At 42.1% G+C, this 18,608-nt stretch overlaps 1 protein-coding gene across 1 annotated transcript in view; it reads right to left on the bottom strand.

Annotated features, from left to right (window-relative positions):
* The window catches only part of LOC124713815 (leucyl-cystinyl aminopeptidase-like), a 289,726-nt gene that overhangs the window by 68,741 nt on the left and 202,377 nt on the right, over positions 1–18,608 (bottom strand). The window contains exon 15 of the mRNA XM_047242975.1: positions 3,928–4,106. Within this exon, the coding sequence (XP_047098931.1) occupies positions 3,928–4,106 (179 nt within the window). The remainder of the gene's footprint in view (positions 1–3,927; positions 4,107–18,608) is intronic.

The following is an 18,608-nucleotide window of genomic DNA, read 5'->3' as shown; positions in this document are numbered from 1 at the left end:
ATACCCCAGCCAAAGGTGCTATAACAGCCTCTCCTGTACTGTCCTGAATTCTTCCCTTCCCACAGGTCCTATAACAGCCCCACTTCGGCAATATAATAAAAAATCATTTCAATTCATTTACTTCCATATATCTTTCAACATCTGATAGATTCTGCCACTATGTCACTTCTTTCAGTTGACTGGCTATTGCTGATGTATTTACTGCTATCGTGAACATTGCTTTGAGAGGGAACTGGAGTAGTTTAATTGACAACATCTAGACCAGTGACATGTCTCAGCAGTTAGGCTGTTTTGAGACAATGACACATCATGTGAAAACAATAAAACCTAACCCAACAGTACCATTGGAACTCTTTATTCTAGTTCATGTTTATCAACATTATATCATGGCTTAAATCTGTCTTAATGAACTAAGTAGTACCAGATAAATATTTTCTCTGGGTTTCACATTTTCCAGATTACATCTCCTAATATTCCTGGCTTTGCCGAGATATTAAATCCTACATTATGCACATGTCTGATTACTGATACAAATATTACTCTTATGATCCTTTCTCATCCTAAAACCTCTACTTGATACAATTCTGTATTCGTAACAAAAATCCTTTTGCCTCTTCTGGCATACTGTTACGAAATAACTAGAGTTTCCAGACTATACAAGGTCTTCTGCATCTGAGCGAGACACACTCTCTGCAATGGCCAGCATAATGCCCTATCTTATGGCAAACCCAACAAACTGTGGAATGTACAGGTAAACTGCACAGTGTGCGTGCTACTAGAGTTAATAGTTTGGCCTTCAGCCCCTTACCAAATGTTGCAATGGTATCTAACCCCGACATTATGGAAAATGTAAGGAAGGTTCAAACTAAAGGATGTACGGAACCCCATGAGTGAAAATAAAAAAGTTTGTGCTGTTACTTACATATCTTGTGTCCTTGTTGAATTAATGATCACAGTATTCTGCCATCAGCATATTGTTTATCTCCTTAGTCATTGTTAATCCATCAGTCTTCAAACCATCTCGATTCTGGCACCAAATATAACAGGTGAGTGTAGAATCATCCCTGTTGGCCACCAAAATGTAGCTTTGGGAAAACCAGAGTTGAAAATGAGCAGTTATTGCTTGTCAGGATGGGTTCAGGTCTTCCTGTGGGTGTGGTAAGGTCTCTAGTTGATTTGGTAGACATATAGGGAAGTGACAGACAGACCAGCAGTGGGCATATATAAAGTCCTTTATTCAACCTCCCAACTTGATTTCTCCATGAATATTAATAAGTCTCTAATTATTCCATATGCCTAGTGTGGTCATTCAAGTGCATTTCCTTCTTCACATATTCTGCACTGAGCAGCAGGTGTAGACATGGCCAGTGGTACAGAGATGTGGGCTGATTAGTCACCTGGACATTGACCTAATGAATTGACTCAGTGATCGTGACACAGCTGCCACACAAAGCTTCATACAGCTGCAGTGCTGAGAAAGGCCGTTCAGCAGTATCCTTGGTCATTACGGCAGGTCCAGCATTCCTGATGGCATGACAGTAGTGTGGCTGGTGTCAACAAACTGATCAAAACTGGAGAGCAGGAGTGGGCAGCTGGAGCCATTGTTGGTTGCTTAGTCTGGGCAGACAGGCAGAGGTTCCTCATTCACTTCCTAGTTGTGGCAGAGTTATGGCAATGGCACGGATAGATGCAGACTGGACATCACTTACTGCCCAGCTGGCTGAATGGCAACGAGCTGATATGGCTGTGCTTAAGTATTCATCCCCCCTGCTGATTCCATGAATCAGTGGTGTTTCTGGGTCATATTGAAGTGTCTGGATGGTGTCGATGTCCAGAAGGTGTGTTCTGACTGGCAGTAGGTTGGCCAATCTGCGTTGATTGTGCTCTGTCATGCTGTGGTTTGGTTCTGGTGCTCATGGTCTGACGCCACAGGAGCCAATCACACAGTTCAATGACGAGCAAATGTTGTTTGACTGTGTCCTCATTGCAGTTCTGTGTCCTGATTTTTGCTTCATGTTCCCCTGCAGTTTTATCCATTTCACTATTATACTTGGCAGCTGTTTGTATCTACTATTTTGTGCTAAGCATTTATGAAAAATTACTGCTCTGAGGGAACTGAGAGAAGGATGAACTAATAAACTACAGGAAAAAACATAAAAAGTTTAAAGAGAAAGTGCAATATAGGCTATGCTAAAGTCCAAAAGTGGTTGAAAATGGGAAATCCTGTAGAGAAATAAGGAAAGAATTTCAGGTTGCAATATAGAAAGAAAAATAATTTTGTCCTATTGGACGTGTGGGACAGTTGCCTATGGGGAAAATATTAGTAATTTTTTAATGATATAAGGTATGTGAAAAGAAATAACAGTTTTCAGTCTGTGATAGAGGAAGTGGGAGAGGGTGGGAGCAGACTCAATCACATCTGACAAGGACAAATCAGACACTTCAGTCAATATTTCAGAAGGAATTGGGGAGACTGTAATCTTGTCAAGAATAGGTCAGAAAGATCTATCCAGCTGCTCAGTGATCATTACTCATATCAAAACAGAAGCTGACAGAGAGATGGCTTACATACTGAATTCAATCTTCTGAAATTGTTTCATTGCAGGAGATTGTAATCTGGTTCCCCCTTTCAATCTTTACACAAGTGCTGAAATGACAAATATTTAGATAAGTGAATATAGAACACAAAACAGTTAAATGGCTCCACACAGAGAAGGCAATTACACCTTGTGGGATAACTTTATAATTCTGTATAAATTATGTAAAAGAATTTGCTCACCTTTTAACAGCAGTTTATCATAGAATGTTGGGAAACAATAAAGGGCATCAAATGATTATTAAAATGGTCCAGATCATTCCTGATTTCAAGAAGAGCCATAGTTCTACATAGCTGATGTCTGTTGTAGGATTGTACAACATGTTGTATCATTGTGTGTTATGGAGTTTTTGAAGAATCAACACGTCCTCTTGAGGAATCAGTGGGGATTTTGCAAACAACGATTTTGTGAAACTCAGCTTGCTCCATTTGTCCATGAGATACAGAAGACAGTAGATAAAGGCGTTGAACAAAATACAAGCATGCAGAATATGAGACAAACTTTCTGGATTCAAATAGAAATCAACATGGCATTCTTAAAGGGATATAATTGATAGATGTAAAAGTAACTTATGAGACATCAAAAGGAGTGTTATAGAGCCACCATTGTTCATGATACTTATATATGATTTTATAGATGACTTTACTAAGCTTGATTTTTGAAGTATTCCATCTTATTCACTATGGACTATTGCAAGAAACTCATAAATTAATACAGAAAAATAATATTCTCAAATATTGTGCCACAGGACAATCAAATGTCTGCCAAACATATTACAGAACACTATCCTACAACGAAACTGTAATTAAGTTTGGCCTTACATTACACAGTAACAAACCAGATCAAATAAAAATAACTCAAGTGCAAGAATTTGAGATAGCACTAAACAAACTTCTAATGCAGCACTGTTTACATTCTGTACAGAATGTCTCGTTATACAAAAGTAGATTTTGTAATGTAGAATGACAGCCTTAATTTAGCTTGTAATAATGCATATAGAGGAACTTTCCTGCTGATGCTGTGTGTACTGTTAATGATGTATGATAAACTTATACCAATAAATATGTAACAAAAAATTTATGTAAGTTTTTTTCCCCATACTCATGTGTATAAGTGCCTGGCTTTTACTTGGAAGCAAGGGCTTCTGTACAGAATGTCTTGTTATACAAAAGTAGATTTTGTAATGTACAATGACAGCCTAAATATAGCTTGTAATAATGCATGTAGAGGAACTTTTCTGCTAATTGTGTGTGTATTGTTAATGCTGTATGATAAACTTATACTAATAAATAAGTAACAAAAAGTTTATGTAAGTTTTTCTTTCCCATACTCTTGTGTATAAGTGCCTGGCTTATACTTGGCAGCAAGGGCTTCTGTACAATCTTCTGCTCCATAATGGCACATTATTGTCATAACAATTCCTTGTGGAGTCATTTCATTATGCATGAGTTCCTCATTGAAACCTCCGTATTGTTCATAAAGAGGTGAAAAAAGTTTCCATATATATTCCTGTAGAATAAACATTTCAAAATGATGCCTTATTTAGCATATCAAAATACAATAATATACAAATGATTAATGGAAAATCTCATATAAAGATGTGAAACAAATACTGACAAAGAGATAGAGGGGCTGGCCAGTACTTACCTCAGCTCAGTACAGCCGATAGATACACAAAAAACAGAACCGAAAATTTTCGTTCCTAGCTTTCGGATATTGAGAATATCTTTGGCTTCCCCCTGACAACCATGCCTCCATCCTTGCTACCCTCCCTGTTTTCCTTTCCCTGTTGCTTCATAACCTGGGTTGTGAGTAACTGAATCCACTTTCCCTTCTTCCCTTTCTTTCCCCTCTCTCCGTCCTGATGAAGGAACATTTGTTCCAAAAGCTAGGAACATAAATTTTCAGTTCTGTTTTTTGTGTATCTATTGGCTGTACTGAGCTGAGGTAAGTACTGGCTAGCCCCTCTATCTCTTTGTTACAATAATATACAGAAAGTTCTGGTTGAAAATTACAAATTATTTAGGAAAAATGTGATGACTCACCAGGAGGCAGAAGCACTGTGTTGTTGATAAATACACAAATGAAAAGTACAGAGCTTTGCTAGCTTTCCCAGTGAACTTGTTTTTTCAAGCTTGTAGGAAAAACATGCACACAAACACACACACTCACTCACACGCACATGCCTGTCTGTCGATATTGTGCTCAGTGACTGCCTTCTCTTTCCTGGCCCAAAGTGAGTGTACTGGGGTGATATGGAGGACCAGGGTGGGGTGAGTTGAGGGATGGAGAGAGGCAAGAGGAAGGGACAGGGTTGGGGCAGCTTGTGGGAGGGGGTGGGGCATCTGTGGGCTATCTGGGGGTGCAGGTAGAAGAGGCAGGTGGCAGGCAGCTTTGTACACAATTTCACAGAGTAGGATGTGAGATAGCAGAAGATAACTAGGTGCCATGAACTGGACAGGAGTACTGATGGTGTACACACACACACACACACACACACACACACACACACACACACACACACACACACACACACACTATTGGGTGGGTGGAGGAGGGGCCGGTTTATGCCAGGGAGGCTATGTGTAAGGATAACTTCTATCTGCACAGCTTAGAAAGGCTGGTGGTGGTGGTGATGGGGAGGACCCAGATGGCATGGGTTGTGAAGGAGCCATTGAGGTCTCACATGTTGTGCTCTGGTGCTTGCTGTGTCACTGGGTAGTCCACCTCATTTTTGGAAACAGTTTGGAAGTGGCCATTCATTCTAGTTGATCGCTGGTTGGTTGTCATACAAATGTAAAACGCTGTGCAGTGGTTGCAGCAGAGTTGGTATATAACATTGTTGCTTTCACTGGTGGCCCAGCCTCTTATGGGGTGGATAAGCCTGCGATGGGATTGGAGTAGGTAGTGCTGGTTGGTCGGATTGGACAGGTCTTGCATCTGGGTTTTCTGAAAGGGTGTGATCTCTGTGGCAAGGGATGGTGGATGGGAGTGGCATAGCGATAGACTTGGATGTTGTGGAAGTTGGTTGGATGGTGGAACACCACTTTGGGCGGGGATGAAAGTATCTTGGGTATTATATCCCTCATTTCAGGGCATGATGATAGATCATCAAACCCTGACAAAGGACACTGTTCAGTCGTTCCAGTCCTGGGTGGTATTGGGTTGATAAGGGGAGTGGGAGGGGGGGTGCTTCTTTCTGTTCATTTCTTAGGATGGATGTGAGGATCATGTGTGTGTGTGTGTGGGGGGGGGGGGGGGGGATACAACATGGGAGATCTGTTTGTGTATTATGTCTGGAGGGTATTTCCTGTCTGCAAAGGCCTTTGCAAGGCCTTCGGCATATTGGGTGAGGGAGTTCTCATCACTGCAGATGTGTCTGCCACAAGTGGCCAGGCTGTATGGAAGGGATTTTTTGGTGTGGAAGGGGTGGCAGCTGTCAAAGTGCAGGTACTGTTGGTGATTGGTGGGTCTGATGTAGACTGAGGCGTGGATGGAGCTACATGAGAGGAGTAGATCAACATCTATGAAGGTGGCACGATGGGTGCAGATGAACTGTATGAGAGAGGTGTTGAGATTGTGGATGAATGAGGATAAAGTGTTCTGGCCTTGATCCAGATTATAAGGATGTCATAAATAAACCTGAACCAGACCAGGGGTTTGAGGTTTTGTGAAGCTAGGAATGTTTCCTCTAGGTAGCACATGAAGAAGTTGGCATTGAAGGGTGCCATGTGGGTGCCCATGGCTGTGCCACTAATTTGTTTGTATACCTTTCCTTCAAAGGTGAAGTAGTTACGGGCTAGAATGTGGTTGGTTAGGTGTATGAGCAACAAACACGTGGGTTTGGAATCTGCAGGGCATTGGGAGAGATAGTGTTGAGCTGCAGCAAGGCCATGAACATCAGGAATAAATGTAAATGTCGTGTGACTAGGGCTTCCCGTCGGGTAGACTGTTTGCCGGGTGCAAGTCTTTCGATTTGACGCCACTATGGCGACTTGTGCGTAGATGGGGACGAAATGATGATGATTAAGACAACACAACACCCAGTCCCCGAGCGGAGAAAATCTCCAACCCAGCCGGGAATCAAACCTGGGCCCTTAGGACTGGCGTGCTGTTGTGCTGACCACTCAGCTACCGAGGACGGACTGTAAATATCGTGTGACTAGGGTCTCCCCTTGGGTAGACCGTTCGCTGGGTGCAAGTCTTTCAATTTGACGCCACTTTGGCAACTTGTGCCATCAATGAGGATGAAATGATGATGATAGGACAACACAACACCCAGCCCTGCACATAGAAAATCTATGACCCAGCTGGGAATCGAACCCGGGCCCTTAGGATTGACATTCTGTTGTGCGGACCACTCAGCTACTGGGGGCGGACAACACAAGGAATGTTGGTGTGTAAGGAGATTGCATCAACAATGATGAGTAGGGACATGGGAGATAAGGGTGTGGGGATGGAGGAGAGCTGGTGCAGGAAGTGGTTGATATCTTTAATGTACCAGGCTAGGGTTTGGACAATTGGTTGTAGATGTTGGTCAACAAGGGCTTAGATTCTTTCAGTGGGGGCACTGTAAGTAGCCACAATGGAGCACCCAGGATTGTAAGGTTTGTGGATTTTGGGGAGCATGTAGACAGTGGGTGTGCAGGCTGTTGTTGGAGCAAGTACGGAAATGGATTCAGGGGTGAGGTTCTGAGAATGGCCTATGGATTTCAGCAGAAATTGGAGGTTATATTGAACTTCTGGGATGGGGTCACTTTGGCAGAGCCTGTAGGTGGAGGTGTCTGACAACTTGTGGAGGACCTCTGTCAGGTAGTAACTCCAGTTCATCACAACAGTGGTGGAACCTTTGTCTTCTGGGAGGATGATCAGGTCAGGATCCATATTTAGGTTGTGTAGGGCAGTCCTTTCTTCTGCTGAAAGATTGTTATTGTTGTTCTCAGGGAGGGACCTAGGGAAGGATCATGAGGAGATGTTGGAAGTTAGGAATTCCTGGAAGGTGGCCTGGGGATGGTTAGGTGGGAGTGTAGGAGGGTCACAGTTGGATGGTGGTATGAACTGGGACAGGCAGGGTTCTATGTTAGGATTGGATTGGCTTTGGTTGGAGGGGTTGGTGGCAAAGAAGTGTTTCCACTGTAGGGAGCAGCAGAAGGTCTTTCACAAGTCCTACATGATTAAACCTGGGAGTAGGGCTGAATGTGAGACACTTGGATAGGACTGAAACTTCCATGTAGCTGAAGATTTTGGTGGAGAGACTAACAGCAGTGTTCTGGGTTTGTTTTGGTTCTGGGTTTCATGGAGTGCTGGTAGGGGATTTTGGAGGATGTGGTAGGTTGAAAAGGTCAGCTAGGCAGGGTCTGGTGCTATGAGGGGTTGACAAGGAGGAACACTGTGAGCTGGATTGGGGTGGATAATGGTGCCTCAATGTGGGAGTAGGAGTTCAGCAGGCTGGATAACTTGTAGAGGTGGTGTTTGGAAAATTCTTCTGGGTGTTGGAGTGTCAGAGTTTCAATTTTGGTGATGAGATGAAGGTAGAAAGGATTGCACAGTAACAGTATTTGATGGAGGGAGTGAAGGTGGTTTAGGAATGTCTGTGCCATGGAGACTGTTTTCGTAGAATCAGGCATGTCAGAGAAAGGGACAAATATAAGTAAGTCAAAAACTATTATAATAAAGGAAATTAAAATAACTAACAAAAATGAGGACAGGGAGCCACCAAATTACTGGTGAATGACAGGGAACATTGCACAATAAACACATCACACACACACAAACACACAGTGAAGAAATTGTAAGTCAGTTCAAGTGTCTTGCCTGCAACTAGCGTTCTCAAGTTTAAACTTTTTGTCAGGGATTTTGTCCTAGCAGTGAAATATATTGTTTTTCATAATTTCCTTAACAGTTTGAAGCAAAATAACACCAAAACCAAATTACAGCTGCATTAAGGTAAATTAAAAATTGTATATTTCATGCAATAACAAACATGGACATATGAAAAGAGTCACATAAACACTAAATTTAGGGTGGAATAATTACTCCATCTACATAATGAGAGGAAATAATCTGAGGAAATCATACTCTTCAATAATTAAGCAGAAAAGTTTCCCAGGAGCCTAGAGGAAAGGAGACCAAGAAAAAAATGATAGGTAACATTGTCCATCATTTTAAGGTTCAAACCATACTCTAAAAGCACTATGGTAAGATGTATAGAAGTTATTAAGATATTACATTATTGTATATTGCCAAGAGGCTTTTTAATGAGTTATACCAAGCTCCTTTGTAATATTAAAGTGTAAGCTAAGTGGAATAAGTAAAACTTGATTCCATTATAAGTTAACTCATTCATTGGTTTTAGTAGTTTTTTTATTTTGATATTTTCCATTTGGAGCATTAAGTATTTTAGATGTGAACACTGATACAAAGCTAGGTGATTTTTGAATGGTAAAACAAGATTCTAATTTTATATTCACAATATGCACTGACAAAAGAAAAATACATGAGGCCATACTCAAATGATATTTTTCTGTATTTGTTGACTGTGCAGTCAGTTCTCAGTGTGCAATGTAATCAGCAGTACAGCCATGGACTCTTCTACTACTGTTTTTCTGTTTACCAAATAACTGAACTAACCTATGCTATTCATCAAAATGTGGATAGACAATAAACTTTTCTCACAGGACGTATTCTTACTTTTAAGCTTTTTACTTTACTTGTTGTTCCTTTCACTATAAATAAATAGAATGAAAGGATAGATGCATATGGTGACATAATTTGTAGATGAGACTGGAGAGCCTCTGAATGACAAGTCAGATGTATTGATGACTTGCGAGTACTGAGAATCTAGCTGAAGAATCAACAAAGTGCCTACAGTGTTTGCCTCATGGAGTACAAAACTGATTATTTGTTTTCTGGTAAAAAGTACTGAGCAATAAGAGGCTTTGGATTTAAAAAGATAAAACCCATTTATGAAGCAGTGATAAAACATAAGAAAAAATCATTAAAAATAATTAACAAAGGAAACAAGTGAATGGAAGTACTAATATCAGTAATTGCAGCTGGCAAAATGTTAAGAATGAGAAGTGTAAAGTTAAACATAGCTGATATTTCAAAGATTTAAGGTTCAAAGCAATGAGAAATGGAGACCAAGAATGGAATAAACAAAGCTGATATCCCGGAACAGTCATATGAACTTCCGTAGTTGGCAAGTATAAGCTGAGTTAGTAACAGACTCTCTTTCAACTGCTGTTATCTGACTTCGCCTTTTCTAATGAACTACAACTGCAATTGTTATTTGTCTGGACCAGTTCTGACTTTTGTTGTTGGTACCTTGACTTATGAACATATGAATATGAGGTTATCAGCACCACCAAGTTTAACGAACCTTTGCTTAATGTCATACGTACAATATGTGTGCATGATAAGTTAGTAGTTCTTGAACCAATATCAATATCACTTGTGAACTATTGCAGACTAATTTCTATTTGGAACTATGGCTATTACTAATTTTCATCAAGAACTATAATTGTTTGATTTCATGAGTTACTAGTCAAATTTTAATCTGTTGTTTCAGAAGTTTATCATGTTCAGTAAATTTTGTTGGCCCTAAAGTGAGGAGTACAAAATTGCCAATGAGAAAGTCTGAGTTTTAGTTCACAAAGAGCTACCAAGAATGCAAAATTTCTCAAGTTTTGGCAGCAACAACAAAATCGCATTAAAAATTGGTCAAGCACTTAATTAGTTTGAGGCTGCTCTGCTACCTTGATATTTCAGCTATTTAATGAAGCTCAAAAAGACAAGTAAGTATATCAAAGATGCCTTGAGCTGCAGTTTCAAGAAAGTGATGTCAAATATCCAAACTGACAATGGACCTTTCTGCTGTCTACTAAACCCCGGTTGCATTACTTAGTTAAAAAGTTAGCCCTTTTCTCCAATCCATCTGTGCTGTCTTTACCTGATGTATTCTAAAATGCATGTGGTAGTGGGAAGGCTAGAATTCCTAAAACACCACAAGATATATAATGAAACCTATGCATCTTGAATTGCAGATTTTAATGGCTTGAATATAAATTGTAAATTCACGTATGTGCATGGTGAATCATATGTCAGAAGTTTAATGTATGATGTAATGATTCCCTAAGCCCTGGATAAGGATATCTGTACACAAGCTTTAAGACAGTCTCCCTGGCTGAAGTGCTGCAAACTGTACAGGCTGTTGAAACATCACAAGTGGCACAACAAACCTTTTCAGCAGACTTTGATATTTCACATATGGCCCAGAGCCATAGCGATACAGTGCAGACTTTTCAATAGCGGACTGTAAAGCGCTGCCATTGATGCACATCATGCACAGTTTATGTCACTATTTTAACCTGGGTGAGGGAAAGCAATTGACTTTCAGGTCCACATTGTCTTAAAGTCATCAGCAAGTCAGAGATTTTGCAAAGCTCATCTAATTCTGTTGACCATGTAGGGTGAGATTAAGATTGAAGTAGAGAGACTAGAAATAACAGCAACCAGTTTTATCTCCTGTTTTCTACAGTCAGTAGGTTTCACCATTAGTGGGACTACAAAGTGTTGCTGCTCTTTTCAGTTATATGAGGACTTTAAGCAGACCATTAATACTCCAGCTCACATTAATTCTAGTGCCTTGTCTCACCTAGATGACCACTTTCCTAAGCTTTTAGGAAGAAATTTTTTCTAAAACTGGTCTAGTTGAGGCATATTTTCAGTTGGCTCTTGATGAAGATTGCAGGAAGATTTAAGTCTTGAACACACTAATCCTATTGTGTCAATATAACAAAAGACTATTGCAGGGTTTTCATATTCTGTGAGTTATCTCGATGATATTCTGGTCACTGATCACAGGACAGAAGAGCATTTGCACAATCTAGTCCCTTCTGCATAGCCCTTGTAAAGAAAGGCTTTTTCCAAATGTGCCTTCTTTCAGCTAATGGTCACCTTTGTAAGCTATTTCCTCAGTGAGGAGGGTCATCAGCCAGCATAGGCTACTTAGAACATGCCTGGCCCTAAATCCATTAGAACCCTTCAGGTATTTCAATAAAAAGTTAATTATTATGTGTGATTTATTCCAGAGGCAGCCTCAATAGCTCACCAATTACATTGTCTCCATAAGAAGTGAGTCTGCTTTCAGAGCTCAGAAGAATATAATTTCGTTTTTCAGAAGTTAAAATTGGCCCTCCAATCAGCACCCTGGCTTGTATCTTACTAAAACCACTTGCCTCTCATGTTACCAACAGACGCTGGTGCCATCTTCTCTTGTTAGTTAGAGGAAGGTGTGGAGTCACCAATCAGGTCAAAGAAATTTCTTCCCAAAGACATTATTTACAAATAAAAAAGGAAGCACTGGCCATAATATTTGGTGCTCATAAATTTCACATTTTTTTGTATGGGCGCAAATTTCATTTTATTACCAAACGCAAACTACTCATCACTTTTTAGGCCATAAGCAAGATTTCTAAAACATGTGGCACATCATCTTCATTCATGGGCTTCTGCTTGTAGGACTGAGTACTGGCCCATCTGACTGGTTAACATGATTATTTTACCATAAATAATGCACAAACTGTATCTCCTTTGCTGGGATGACAAGAACTTTATTAATTTGTAGGTCAAGTAATATAGAACATCTTTTAAACACAATGTACACTAAGACAAGACTCATGAGGAATCAAATAAGATTCTTCTCAACTAGTTACTAAGAGCTATGCACAATGACAGTGATGACAGAACTCACAGTAGAGTGAACATGAACATATAAATTGCTATAAAATAAAAACAAATGTCACAAAGATAACAGACAAACACAGCACTCCTGGAAGTTGGCGTGGAACTAGTTAGACAGTGCAACATTGAACACTCACGGCATGACACATGCACGAAAAACTTGTGCACTGCACTGTACAGAACTGCTGGCCCTGGTTGTTACAACTGCCACCTCAGTGGAAGTGGAGTGCCATGTAGGAAGTGAACCGGGAAATGGGTACAGCAACCAGATCTCATGTTTCAATGGTTCCCTAGAGTAATGTCATGGCTGGTGCTGCTGCCAGAGTTGCTGTTACTGGACCAGGTGCTTGATATGCTGCTCAGTATGCAATAGCTGGTTGTGCTGCCTCAGTATACAGTTGATGTTGTACTGTTAGTAGGCATATGTCAGTTGTTTGTGATCCACGAAGATGGTAAACTCACAGACTTCCAGCTGATGATGAAAGTATTTGATTTCCGTGTACTTCACTAACAGTTCTCGATTATATGCACTGAACTTTGTTGAGATTATGCCAATTTCCATGAAAAGCAGGCTAGAGGCTGTCACGCATCATTGTTGTATTGTTTCATTACAGTGCCCATTGCTGTCTTGCTTGCTTCTACTGCCAATGCTAACAGCACACTTGGCTGATGGTGCAGTAATAATACAGCTTCTGCTATTACTTGTTTAGCTCATCTGAATGCAGCACACATGCAATCTGTCCACATAATTTCTGTTCCTCTCACATTTCAGAGCTGCTAGCACAGCCATTGACAGTTTCTGAATTTCTGCTGCATGTGGTAGATGTTGACAATAAAAATTAAGCAGCCCTAGGAATTGACACAGTTCTTTAACTGTGTAAGGCCAGGAGATCTACAGGATGGTCTCCACTTTGTCAGATAGTGGTAGCCACTTGACAGAGAGTTGCATCTGCCAGGGAAACTGACTTTTGGCTCACCAAACATACACTTTGCTGTGTTCAGAACAATGGCAGATTTTTCCAGCCATCTGAAAACTTCTCTAAGATCCTGGTAATGTTCTTCTGGTGAATACCAATATCTCGTCAAGTTAAGCAAAACAGAATGGTGGGCCTTGCAATGTGGAATCAATAAATCTCTGCCACCTCTCTGTAGCATTCCTGAGACCGAATTTCATGAATTTGCTTTCAGTTAGGCCAAATGGTGCAATTATGGCCATCTTCAGGATGTCTTCATTGGTGATCGGTATCTATGTATATGCCTTGGCACAGTCTAACACACTGTACAGATGGACACTGCTCAATGCTTGGTTGTAATCTTGCAGTTATGGTACTGGATTAATGACCTGGCACTGTGCAAGCATTGAGTGCTCCATAGCCTCTGCATGGGCGCCACCCACCACATTTCTTCTGTGTCAGATGCAACAGTGAGGACCAGGGGCTACTGGATGGTCACATGATGCCCTCACAAATCATACTGGTCCTTAGCAATTGTTAACTGATCTGAGGGTAATTGTCACTTCTACAGAATCCTGCAGCTATCAGTCTGGTAGTTTGGTCAACCATGGTGATGTCAGAGAGAAGGCTGTAGCATGCCAGGAAGTTCACTCCTATTATTGGCTTTGTGATGTCCATGAATTTGAAGTCCCACACGAATGCCAGGCGTAGGCCTAGGTCTATCTCAAATCAGTGAGTACTGTGCGTCATGATAGAAGAATAGTTTGCAGCAGTCAGACAGAATGACATGTGCAGCCTACATCAGTGTAGCATTGTTCACAGGAAGAAACACAGATTATATTTCCTGCCTGTAAACCAATCACTCATGAATGGATACTGTGATACGGACTGGTAATTGGATAAAGCCTCTACAGCCAATCGCATCTGGCATTTGGGTGCACACAGTGTTAAGTATATCAATGTGCTTGATCACCAAATCTTCTGTGGCACCAACTTAATCCCTTTTGTGACTCAGTCAAAGGCACAGATGAAGTAGTGCTGTATAAGTGCTTCTGGGATGTTGATCAGCCATGATGACTACTGTTGTTCTGATGAGACATTAAATGGCTGATCTGCTGGGTCAACATGTCTACCTTCGCCATCAGAGCCTCATGGTCAGCATGCAATACTGTGGCAGAAGTACTTACACACTGTGCAGCTGCTACGGTGATAGGTGCACATGACATAACATCCTGGATGTTGTTTATCAGGTCTGCCATGACATCTAAAGACATTTTGACCTGCAAAACTATTGTTGTTTTGATGGAAGGCAGCAACTAACTACTTCAGATCGTTCTCAGTAGGCTGTCCAGTATGTTACCAGTGTCAATCTTGCTTCACAGATGCCACAAGTACTGAGAGACTTACAGTCCCAGATGTACTGTGTCAGAACTTGGTGGAGGCATTCTTCTTGCAAAGCTGATACTCGGTGGATAAGCTTTGCCTTCAACCAGTCGTAGGAATAACTCTGGTGGCACAACAATCACATCTTGCACCTCAGTCATGTATTGATGGTCATGCTGGCTCACTACCAGTGCAAACTTGGTAGCATCTGTGGTTATTCCTGAATAAAAGAAACTGGCTTCAATTTGTGCAAGTCAAAGCACCAGATTGTGAGGCCAGAAAGATGTTAATTGTATGGCAAGCCTGAACACAGCAGGGTTGATTCTTATTGGATTTTTCATCACCCTGCAATAATACTTCCTCTTATTTGCATGGCAGGCAGGTGCATATCATGTCACAAACACCAGTTTGGCCATAGAGCTGAGTACTGGCCTGCCTGATGAGTTAGCCTGCTTGGTTTGTGATAAATAACACACAAAATGATATCACCTTTGCTGGTATGACAAGGTCTTTATTAGTTCATAGGCCAAGTAATACAGAATGTCTTTTAGACACAGTGTACACCAAGACAAGATTCATGAGAAAAAATTACTGTTGTTGACTGGTTACTACAGTCTATGGATAATGACAGAACTCAGCATAGAGTAAACATGAACATATAAATTGTTGTAAAGTAAAAGGAAACAGTACAGAGTTAAGAGACAAAACACAGCACCCCTGATGGCTGGTGCAGACCTAATTAGACAGTGTGAAATCGAACACTCACTGTGCAACATACATGTAAAATGCTCACACACTACACTGGTGTACATGCCAAATGGCATACTGCCTAACCATCTGTGCAACAGACCATTAGATGTAGCAGCTTGCCAGTTGCTTCATCCTAGAAATATTGATGCAGGAGTTGGAGTACCCAACATTACAGAGAGGATGGAATGACCACTTGGCATTATCCAACATCTTCTGTGTGGAGTGTGATGCACCTTGCTCTCTCCATTAGACTAGTTTTCAACAGACCATTCACTATTGCACTTCCCTTCATCATTCTAACCCAAATGCGTTTTCTCACCATCCGACATGTCCAGATCCTGAAATTGATCACCCGGAGATAATTTGTTTTCAGGCAGACACCCAACTGGAGATCCTTTGAAGAGCTCCCTGTAAAATCCCATGACATTGCTACAGCATCTAAGAGTGACTCACATTTTTAGTGGGTGCAGCGGTATGTCCTGTCAAGTTTGCCTTCCAAGCTCTCAGATGCACAACCACCTGGCCCTCATTGTTTGTTTCATCAATGGCACCAAATTCAGGTTTGGCAAGGAGTGTCACACTCCATACAGAAGGTGTTGATTAGTGCCGAGTGTTCACACCATCCTTCCTGTAATGATGGGTGCTCCAACTCCTGCATCAATATGACTTGGATATTTCCAGAATGAAGCATCTGGCAAGCTGTTACATCTACTGGTCTATTGCACAGGAGGTTAGACAATGTGCCATTTGCCATGTGCATCAGCCAGTCCCACCTATTTCATTCCCTTCCAGGTCAATGCTGATACAACCATGGGGCCAAATTCATGCTGACTTCATGGACCCTACCTTGTATTTCTTGTGGTTAATCTCAAAATGGCGCCGAATGTATTTTGCAATTGTGTTAGTTCCATAAATAAAGGTAAATTTAATGAAGAAGCGTGTGCATCTTGCAAAAATGTTGGCTGGTATTGTGACCAGTTATGTATTGCAAGTTAAATCGTGTTAAAAGTGTCTGAAGAAAACTGTGATACATCTATAGCCTGTGGCAAAGAAACCATGTTGACGATGGGTAAACAGAGCAGTGTGAGTTCCACAAACTTACATTTGAGACTTCTGATATTTTGATGAAAAATAATAAGATTCTTACAGCTACCTTAACTTCCCTGATGCAGGTCTGTTTGTCCATTCACACCAGTTTTCCCTGTTGCACTGAAGACCATGTGCAGGCTATCATGTCTCTGCTGACACTGGCTACTTACAAAGAGCTACGACATTTCCTCGGCACCATCAGTTATTATCATTGGCATCTGCCTTCTGCACCGCTGTTCAGGGACCCCTCATGGACATGCTAACAGGCAAACAAACTTCCAGTATCAAACCCGTCTCTTGGACTGCTCCGATGCTAGAGGCCTTCAAGGCTCTGAAGACTTCTTTAACTCCGCTGTGACACTCGCCCACCCCGACCGCTCAACCAAGTTATTCATCACTACGGATGCCACTGACAGGTTTTCGGTGCCCTGCATAATCTAGCCCACATGGGGTTCGAGCCACCACACGTCTCATGTCAGAACGTTTTGTTTGGAAGAATATCAAATGGGACTGTCAAACCTGGGTACACAGCTGTCTTGCTGGCCAGTGCAACAAGATCAGCCACCACATCTCCCCACCTCTGGGCAAGTTCGACATTCTCGTAGGACGATTCCATCATGTACACATTGATCTGATCGGGTTTCTTCCTCCTTCGGAGGGCTATAGATATATCTTATCAACTATCGACTGTTTGTCTCACTGGGTCAAGGCTGTCCCTCTCCCTAACATTACTGCCAAGATGGTAGCCAAGGCTTTCAGTGGCTCGTGGATTGCTCGTTTTGGGTGCCCGACCACTATCACCACTGATCAGGGTCAACAGTTCGAATCCTCCCTTTTCGTCATGTTCTGCAATATCTGCAGTGTTAAAAAAATACGCACTCCCGCCTATCACCCACAAAGCAATTGGTTGGTAGAGAGATGGCACCGCACCCTCAAGACGGCCCTTCGATGCCATGATTGTCTCTGGTCAGTAGCCCTCCCGTGGGTGCTACTTGGTCTACACTCGGCTTATAAACCTGACCTACAGGGGCCTATATCCGAATTTGTTTTTGGCAAGAATCTGGTCCTACTGGGGGAACTTATTCTTCCTCAGGGTAGCAAGGATCTTCCCCCCTCGCCAGATTTCATTAGCCGGATGCACATGCATTTTCAACAAACACGTTTGCACCTGCCCATCAGTCACTCACCACCCAAGGCTTATGTTCCCACCGCACACTCTGACTGCTCCCACATCATGCTGTGTGATGAGGCAGTTAGGCAGCCTCTTCAACCTCCTTATCTTGGCCCCTACATGGTCCTGCGGTGGCGGAACACAACTTTTGATATCATGATTAAAGACCACACACAGACAGTTTCTCTGCATCGCCTAAAACTGGCTTTCATCGACCCTGATGGTCTCACGCCACTGCAGATGAACTCTGCAGACAATCGATCCTTGATCAAGAATGAAGATGTGCTCCCACCAACCTCACCGCACGCCTCTTCCGCCGAAGACTGTTCACCACTGTTCGCTGCTTTCCCAACCTCGCCCCATTTCACCCTGCGCATGTTTCGTGTCCTCACCTCCAAAGTCGGAGACACACACACCTACTATCAGTTTGTCCTGCAGTGTGCTGCCACACCGAGTGAACGACGTTTGTATAGTGACATTCAGTGACTGAGTTCTCATTCTTTTGACAGATACCAAGGTCCTGCCATCGGATGGTCCCTTACACATCAACATTGCACACAACCTCACACTCCTGCATGAGTGTGACTGAGCATCTCTACGTGCTTTCATTTCTATGGACACACACGCCTCCACCACCCCGTTGACTGCCCCGCCCACTTACTCCCGGGCCAGTCACCGTCTCATCTGGCCACGGTGGCTGACTGACTACAAAGTGGACCTAACCTGCCTCTCACCACTCTGGATGCCCAACCCACCTCATTCAAGATGGAAGTACCTGTGGTGCGCCTGCCTACGCACACAATTTTCACCATCGTCAATGGCCACATGCTCTCACCCTTGGACATCTGTAATACTCCGTACAGTTTGGGTTGGGGGTTGGGAGGGGGGAGGGGGGGGGGGGTGCTGTGTGGCGTCGATTGT

Source organism: Schistocerca piceifrons, chromosome 1 (assembly GCF_021461385.2).
Source record: "Schistocerca piceifrons isolate TAMUIC-IGC-003096 chromosome 1, iqSchPice1.1, whole genome shotgun sequence".
Taxonomy (NCBI): Eukaryota; Metazoa; Arthropoda; class Insecta; order Orthoptera; family Acrididae; genus Schistocerca; species Schistocerca piceifrons.
Note: the sequence above shows the minus strand (reverse complement) of the source record. Positions and strands in the feature narration are given on the sequence as shown.